The following is a 9003-nucleotide window of genomic DNA, read 5'->3' on the forward strand; positions in this document are numbered from 1 at the left end:
GTGGCAGTTCAGCACTCGCTAGGAGCTGGAGCGGAGCAGAAACGCACTCACATGCAGTGGAGGGGGCCAGTGGTAGTGGAGGCGGTTTCCCTGGGCGTGGCCAACGTGGGAGCGGCCAGGAACTGGCACATCGAGCCGACCGTGGCAGTGCTGGAGGCGCAGGAGGTGGGGCCGGTAGGACAAAGCATGGAGAGAGGAGAATCTGACCTGTCCCCATCTGTCTCCACGGCGGGGCCCACGGAGCGCTCTTTATCTCAGGACTTGGAGGAGGCATGTGCGGGAGATGACGTGTAACTGGCACCGGTAGGGGATACATATGCATCTCTCTTACAGGAGGGCCAAACAGCGAGCAGGAGGCTGAATCGTGGTGACAGGAGGCCACGGGTTCGACGGCGTCGGTGACCGATGGAGTTAGGACTTGCAGTTCGGCCCAACAATCCTATACGGGCCCCAATAGCCAGATGCAGCTGATCCCCAGAGAGTATACACTTGAGGCACAGCATGAGGAGCACGAGATGATGGATGATGCGAGGGAGCAGGAAAGAATGGATTTGGCCCGGGTCAAAACCTTCTACTCCTCAATCCTGAAGGCGCTGGCACCACCTTTGATGCATGAGTTGGAGAGGACCACAGGGCTTAGGGCCGACACAGAGCCTTTCACCCCGAGACGAGTGACGAGGAGATCGGCTGCTGCCCTTGCGGGCACACAAGTCAAAATGGTGTCAGCGGAGGAGAGCTCGCTGCTCAAGGCGTTGGGTTTTTTTCCGGAGAACCTATTGGTTAGCGAGGATGATCTCAAAAGCTTCAAGGAGCTCTTTGACTCACCAATCAGGGATGCGCATCTGAGAGTGCTGGCAGCCATCTTTGGCAAGGAGATTCCGATGAGCTTCGAGAGGGAGGTGCACTGCAGGGTGGCAGTGCCGGTGCAGTAAGGCGGGGGAGTGAGGAGAGAGCTTAGATAGGTCCATGGATTGTAGCTTTGAGATCATGTGCTGGAATGTTCGAGGTCTGAATGATCCAGCCAAAAGAGACGCGGTGCGTGAGTTCGTAGCTAGTCTTAGAGTAAGTGTCATATGCCTCCAGGAGACGATGCTGGATGTAATAGATAACTTTTTGGTAATGCAATGCCTGGGTCCAACATTTGATGGTTATGTGTATCTTCCTACCGTGGAGACGAGAGGAGAGATTTTACTAGCTTGGAACAAATCGATTGTTGACATTGAGCGTGTTAGCTTTGACCCCTATGCTTTGACTGGGGAAGTAACTCCAAGATATAATAATAGGTGGTGGATAACCACTGTATATGGGCCACAAACCCGCGAGGAAAAACTGAGCTTCTTGTTTGAGCTTGCGGAGAGGAGGAGTCTCTGCCCGGGGCCATGGTTGCTTCTAGGCGACTTCAACATGATTTTTTATGCGGAGGAGAAGAATAACGACCGCCTAGACCGATTCATGATGACGAGATTTCGACATTTTGTCCAGGAGCACGAGATCAAGGACCTCTATCTCCATGGTAGGAGGTTTACTTGGAGTAACGAGAGGGAGGTGCCCACGCTTACTCGCATTGACCGGGATTTTGCCTCAGTGGATTGGGATCTGATGCACCCGGTTTCAGTCCTTCGGGTGATGTCCTCTTCGGTTTCGGATCATGCACCGATCCATCTCTCCCTGAGCGCGGCGTTTAAGCCAAAGAGAAGGTTCAAGTTTGAGGCATTCTGGCTAAACCTAAAGGGGTTCGAGGAGGCCCTGAGAGAGGCTTGGGTTTGCGACCCTAGCATTTTGGACCCCTTTAGATGCCTGGATGCCCTGTTCTGCAATGCGGCGGAGTTTTTCCAGGCCTGGGGGGAGAAAAAGGTGGGGAACATCAAGCTAAAAATTGCGATGGTTAACACCTTCATCCTAAGGTTTGATGTGGCCCAAGAGGCTAGAGCACTCTCTCCTGCGGGAGGCATGGTTGAGGAAAATGCTTAAGCATGTGGTGTTGGGCCTGGCATCCCTAGAGCGCACTATTGCGAGGCATAGGTCGAGAGTTAGATGGCTACAACAGGGGGATGCGAATACCAAGCTTTTCCATGCCGTAGCAAACGAGAGGAGAATAAAGAACTATATCCCAGCCGTGAGAGTAGGGGACGAAACAGCAACGACGCAGGAGAGAAAGAACGAGTTGTTCACGGAGGAGTTTGCCAGGCTCACGGACAACATTCAGAGTAGGGAGCACACCATAAACCTAGAGGAGTTGGGCATCCCTGTAGCGAACCTAGAAGAGTTAGACAACATGTTCACGGAGGAGGAAGTGTGGAACACTATTCGAGAGATGTCGGTTGACCGTGCACCGGGGCCAGATGGTTTCACTGGCGCTTTCTATTAGCGAGCTTGGCTGGTGATTAAGCAGGACATCCTGGCCGGCATCATGAAACTGGGAGTGGGGGACGGCAGAGGGTTTGCAAGGCTCAATAGAGCCTTAATCACCCTAATCCCTAAGAGGCCCGATGCTATTGAGATAAAGGACTATAGGCCCATAAGCCTTGTTCATAGCTTTGCGGAACTGTTCTCCAAAATCATTGCTAATCGTCTTCGACCGAGGCTTGGTGAGATTGTTAGCATGAATCAATCGGCTTTCATCAAGCATAGGAGCTTGCACGATAATTTCGCTCTGGTTAGGCAAGTGGCCAGAAACATTAACATGAGGAGGCAGACTGGGGTACTTCTAAAGCTAGATCTAGCGCGAGCTTTTGACTCTGTCTCCTGGAGTTTCATGTTTGAGGTGTTGATGAGAATGGGGTTTGGCGAGAGGTTCCTAAAGTGGATTGGTCTCCTGCTATACACGGCAAACACGAGGGTGATGGTGAACGGGATTCCGGGAGACCGTATATACCATGGGCAAGGCTTGAGACAAGGGGACCCAACGTCGCCCATGTTGTTTGTGGCGACCATGGAAACCCTGTCCACCATGATCACCAAGGCGGTGGAGGGGACTGTTTGGGAATCTGGCCTCAATATCTCCCCTACAGAGGCTATCGATTTACGCGGACGATGTGGTGATGTTCCTGAAACCGGAGAATAGGGAGCTATGGGCTGTGAGACACATTTTGAGCCTTTTTGGTGAGGCCTCGGGCCTGAGGGTCAATTATAGAAAGACGACTGCTACCCTGATTAGAGGGACACAGGAGGAGGAGGTGTAGGTTGCGAGTTGGCGCGGTTCCCGATCAAATACCTTGGTCTCCAGTTAGCACTCATACCCCTGACCAAGGCTGAGTGGCAGCCGATGCTGGACCAAGTAATCAAATGTGTGCCGGCATGGTAGAGAGGGCATATTAGGCATGAGGGGAGGCTCGTACTGGTAAACTCAGTGGTGGCGGCAAGGGCAGTGCACCAAATGGTTATTGCAGAGGCCCCCGCATGGTTGCTGGAGGAAATAAACAGATGGATGAGATCCTTTTTCTGGGCAGGCAAGGACGAGGTCTAAGGAGGTCAATGCCTAGTGGCATGGAGAACCATATGCAAGAACAAGGAGTTTGGTTGAGGCGCACGGACACGACGAGGCCGTGGCAAGGCTTGCCGGGACTGAAGGACGATGAGGCCGAGGGATTTTTCCAGAGCCTGGCACTCTTTAGAGTGGGTGATGGACGGTCGACTTTCTTCTGGAAGGATAGATGGATCGATGGATATACGGCGGAGGAGGTGGCACCGAGGGTAGTTGCGAGGGTCCCAACAAGGAGGAAAATGAGCGCCTAGTGGGAGAGGCACTGCCTGAGGACGGATGGATAGATGACATAGCCGAAGAGATGACAGAGGAGATATGGAGAGAATGCTTGATGCTTTGGGAGGCAGTGGAGACAGTGGAAAGGGATGCCGAGAACCCGGATCATATCTCCTGGAAAGGGGTGGAATCCGGGAAGTACACGGCCAAGGCCACCTACGGGATGCTTTGCCAGGGCAGCATGAGATGGATTATGAGCAAGCCAGTGTGGGGATCCTTCGCCCCCATGAAATGCAAAATATTCGCATGGCTAGCGGTGAAGTATCGATTGTGTACTTCAGATAGGAGAGCGAGACACGGACTCCGGGAGATGCCGGATGCATTCTTTACATGTCTTATGGCGGAGGATAATGCGGATCATATTCTAGTCCTATACCCATGGAGGCTCGCATGCAAGTAAGGAGGACGGACAGGAAGCGCTTTGACTCGATGGTAGTTTGCACGGCATGGACGCTCTGGAAGCAACGGAACGCGAGAGCTTTTGGGGATGTGAGGAAGTAGAAGAATGTCGGGCAGATAGTCGATGAGATTAGGGATGAGTTCCACCTTTGGGAGAGGGCCAAGAGACGAGGGAGTGGAGGGAGGCTAGTAGTAGCGAGAGAGTATGCCTTAGACGGAGGTGTGGGTGTGTGTGTTTTCGGTCATGATGTTCACATCTGGTTACCGATTCTTGTAAATGGTTTTTTGCAACCTTCTATAAAGATAAGGCACGTTTTGCGCGTGTTCTCAAAATAAAAGGTAGTTGTTGCCGCGCACGCGTCCATTAATCTGATGGCTAACAGGACGCTGCCGACCTGATTGCAGTCCCGATTTTGTTCATTCAGTTTTGTTTTAACATAAATAATTCTTCATTTAGTAGCATTTTACAAGCATTTTACAGATAGAAGCGTGAAAGGCCACACACGCCGGTGGTTATAGATAGAGTTTTCCTGACAGGACAAAGTTCTACATCTGAGCATAAACAACGATACAATACAGGTCTATTACGCATCTTCGAGGCGAGCTGTGCAAGATGGTGAGCTTTAAAGTTGTTTCCCTGTTAATGTGAGAAACTTTGCCTAGCTCGAAAGAAGGACTGCTTTGAATCTGAGTTAGTAGTGGCCTATTGTCCCAGTGACCTGCAGCAGAGAAAATGTTTCACTCCTCGAAAACCCCTCAACCATATCACGAACACACTCAATCAACACTCTCTTGCTTTAGTTCACTTTTGTTATTTACTTTGCTCTTACTTAGTTCAAACTCTCAAACCATTGCTATCTTAGCAACTTATAGAATAGGCTATTTTCAAACCACGGTTCGGGTGCGAACGTGGTTACGCCTGTGACAACACAGTTGCGAGCTTGTGTTTATTTCCAGCTGCAAAGCTTCCACGAACGAACTTATATAAATAATATTTATTGCTACAAGACTGCAATAACTCAGTTGTTAATCGCAGAACCCAAACATCACGGGGGCTCGGAGGCAGTGGCATCCCCTATCATATCCATGATGGTGGTCCCACAATGAACAGGACTAGCATTGAGCAGCTCACGCGGAAACTGGACAGCAATGCATCGCAGGCTCTCGTGCTCGAGCAGCTTGACTTCAACTCGTAGTCCTTCAGAAGTCCTAGATGGGCAGGATGGTAGGAACGCCGGAGGCGACCTGCGCTGCAATATGGGTGAGGAGATGGAGCTCATTAGCGTCGACGGAGACGTCAGACTGCAGAATGGAAGTAGAGAGTGGGTGGAGGGGAACCTCGATCTTCTCACGGCGGAGGTGGAGGTGGCCGGAGCGGGGAGATCAAGGCAGCGATCGTCACACGCTTAGCCGGGGATAGGGGTGGACACAAAGCTCAAGGCTCGAGGCTCGGCTCAGGCTCGACAAGGCTCGGCTCGGGCTTGGCTCGGCTCGAAGGTTGGACAAGACAAGCCTAAATCTTTGAATCAAGGCTCGAGGCTCGACAAGCCGGCTCGATGAAGCTTCCAAGCCGGCTCGAAAGCTCGACGTAAAAAAAACATCAAGTTTAACATTTTATACAATTGTAAACCACAAATTAGTGTCATATGTCATCTTGCTCGTAACTACACTTATGTGTACTAAGTGGTCTTTTGAGGAATTTGTGTTTCTCTCTCCCCTCCCCTCTACTACAGTAGATCGTGAGGCCTGAGAGGGCGGTCGAGGTCTTCCCGCCGTTTCGCCGCCGCCGCCGTGGGTTCCCCTACCCCTCTCCGCCCGCTCTGGCGGCGGAGGGGTGGGGAACACCGGATATGTGTGTGCGGTGTGTAAATAGGGTTTGGAAGTGTGTCGCTGGTGTTGTCGCTTGCGGGGGAGCGACGGCGATGCTTCCGACGTTTTGGTCTTCCAGGTTTGGCTTCCTCTCGCGGCTGAGGTATGGAGGCTATGGAGTGGTGCGGGTGGTGCTGCTTCGGAGGGTGAGTTGCGGCTAGCGGTGGAGGGATTTGGTCTTTCCCGGCCAGATCAGGAGCGGAGCAAGATCGGCGCGTGTCGCCCGCCGACGATCGTTTGCGTCCCAGATCCAGTCCTTCGGGGCTGGTGGCTATTGCGGTCCATCGTCGCCTTATGGCTAGGGGTTCTTCCTGCTCCAGGGGCTGCTGCTGAGGCTGGTGGTGTCCGTTTTCGATGGCGGCGAGAGGATGACGGATGTCTCCGGGTGGTTTTCCGCCTGTATCCACTTTGGTGTTTCTTGTATTTCTTAGTGTTAATGTATCCTTGCTACTTTATGAATACAAGTTTCTACCTTTCAAAAAAAGTGGTCTTTTGAGTGTCTATACAAGAAAGCAAAACTTACATGAATATAGGAAATCAAATTATTTTTTAAATGAACAGGGAGCACAGGAAATCAAATTATAACCACACAAGTGACGTATATTCCTACTTGTTTACGACATGTCCACGTTTTTTACCTGCAAAAAAAAAAAAAAACATGTCCACGATTTGCATGCCAAATTAACCAGACCACTCTGTGCGTCCAAATTGATGGCCGCAATCTCCGCCTAATACACATCCAATTAATTTCCAAAATCGAATTGGAGGGGTTGGAGGAGTACCCAAAGGAAGCGCTGGAGCCTGAATAGGAGCAGGCGAGCACACTGTTTCCTCTACACACGGACGGCGGGCGGCGGAGGGCCGGCAGGCGGCAGCCCAGCGCTAATCGCAGTTAGGCGCCTCCTCTTGCATCTCAAGGAACGGGGATGGGCAGACAGGGTGGGGGGCGCGACTCCAGGTGACGCTCTGGCGGCTTGCTTCGTGGAGGCGGCTGCTTCATGGTGACAGCCAACGGCGATGCGCGGCGGCCAACGCTGAAACCTAGGGAGAGTAGAGGATAAGGAATCAGGGGATTGGGGAGCCATGGAGGAGATGAGGCGGCGTCGGTGGTAGCAGCGGGAAGCAGGCGTCGATGGAGGTGCTGCCCCAGCGAGATGCGTGCGAGGAAAATGGAGTAGGCGTAGCTTTTGGGCACATTTCTGTCCGGCTCGATGAGGCCTCGAGCCGAGCCTCAAGCTTATCGAGCCGAGCCTCGAGCCTCTTTTTCAGGAATGTTTGTGCTACAAGCCAAGCCAGGCTCGGCTCGAACTTTGACGAGCCTGACCGAGTGGCTCGGCTCGGCTCGATTCCACCCCTAGCCGGGGACAAGCGCGGTCGCCAGAGCTACCTTACCCATCCCGTGATTTTGCTATTTTTTATTAGAATTGTTTGATGTATACTGCAGGTGGAGTGCTACATACTAGGAAGTTTGTCGCGGCGGCACGTCGTGCGCTTGGTTATTAGACTATTTTATATAGTAGTATTTAAAAATATGAATTATCTGAAATAGTGCAAAATGCTGGTGTGAAAGCCCTGATAAGGAAACATAAAAGTAGTAATGTAGCGCCATGGGTTCGTAAATTTTTTTGAGTATCCATAGATATCGCTAGACAAAGCAGAGAGATTTCCTCTCAGAGAAAAACACGAGCAAATATTCTTCCTTAATGGAGATCTCAACCGCGGCAACAAGAGGCATAAGTGGAAGGGTCAAACTCCTTTATCGAGGAAAGAAATGAAGGATAGAAATGTAAAATCACTTGTTTGAAATATCTTTAAAATAGCCATTTCCATTAGAAGTTGCATTTTCAGGGGTCGAAGGGAAGGCAGAAAAGAGGAAAGCTGTAATCACGAGGCAATGAAAAAAGAAGGTAATATGGACTGAAACTCTGAATAATTGTAGGGCGATGGAAAAAGAGGATATTATGTGAGACTGTGAGTAGAAATAGTTACAATGCCCAGTGTGAGGACAACACACCGGTTGAAAGATGTGACGTAAAACGAAACAAGTATTTTCCAAAGATATCAGAAATATAAAAGCAGTATTTTCGTCCACTAAAAGAAATGGCGGGTGGTGGAGTTTTTTTCTGTAGTTCATACTGAAGAAAACAACGGATAATGGAGTAAGTATTTTTTTTTTCGATGCTAACGTAGAAAAAACACAACATTATTTTGGCTGGGTAAAAGATGGGGGAAATATATAAAAATATGTAGTTGCTGCCTAGCGAAAAAGTAATGCTAAATGGTTGAGGCGGCAAATTACTACAAAAGATGAATATTTCTACCCACAAATTGCTGGGAAAATTTACTATCAAATACTTTTAGATACAAATAAGTCGAAAAAATCAAAAAAAAAGAAATAGAGCAATGTTCACATATACTGTCCATACGCTTGAACAGTGTCCAAATACATGAGAGCTCAGCAAACGCTCTCAGTTTTTTTTATACATAGGAAAGTATGCACGGCGGCATGCCGCGCCCTTGGTTATTATATTGTTGGGTACACTATTGTAGAATTATCACAATATTTGGGGTAATGAAATACTCTAGAAGTGATTTTGTGTTAGTAATGTTAAAATAATATGGAAGTAATATAATAGCGCCAAGGTTCGGATTTACTTTCCCGCGCCCGTAGGGTGATCGTGATGCGGTTAAAAAAGAGTAGTATGGACAAAAATCACTAGGTGATCATGATGCGGTGGGAAAAGCGGAAGTAGTATGTTAGTAGCACTACAGTGTGGGTGCGCTGCCCAGAGAGAAGACAATGATGCACCGGCCGAAAAAACCACAGACGGTGGAGCATGTTTTTTCGTAGATAACGTAGAGAAAGCAGTATTATTCTTACCGATTGTTTACGGAGTTGCTACATAAGAGTGTAGTAATATTCCCCCTATGAAAGAGGCGGTAGAAGTTGGAGTAGATATATTTTTTCGAAGTTA

General features: G+C 49.7%; 1 protein-coding gene across 1 annotated transcript; it reads left to right on the forward strand.

The window, feature by feature from the left end:
* The first annotated feature begins 966 nt into the window (after window positions 1-966).
* LOC139839284 (uncharacterized) lies at window positions 967-1971 on the forward strand. The gene has a single exon (XM_071829330.1). It carries the CDS (start codon window positions 967-969, stop codon window positions 1969-1971), a length of 1005 nt encoding a protein of 334 aa, XP_071685431.1.
* Window positions 1972-9003: the final 7032 nt, after the last annotated feature.

The sequence above is a fragment of the Lolium perenne genome, chromosome 4 (genome assembly GCF_019359855.2).
Source record: "Lolium perenne isolate Kyuss_39 chromosome 4, Kyuss_2.0, whole genome shotgun sequence".
NCBI classification, from domain to species: Eukaryota; Viridiplantae; Streptophyta; class Magnoliopsida; order Poales; family Poaceae; genus Lolium; species Lolium perenne.

What these genes read in the sequence shown, in the direction of transcription:
- LOC139839284 (XM_071829330.1), top strand. Translation starts at nt 967, where the DNA reads ATGGATTGTAGCTTTGAGATCATGTGCTGGAATGTTCGAGGTCTGAAT.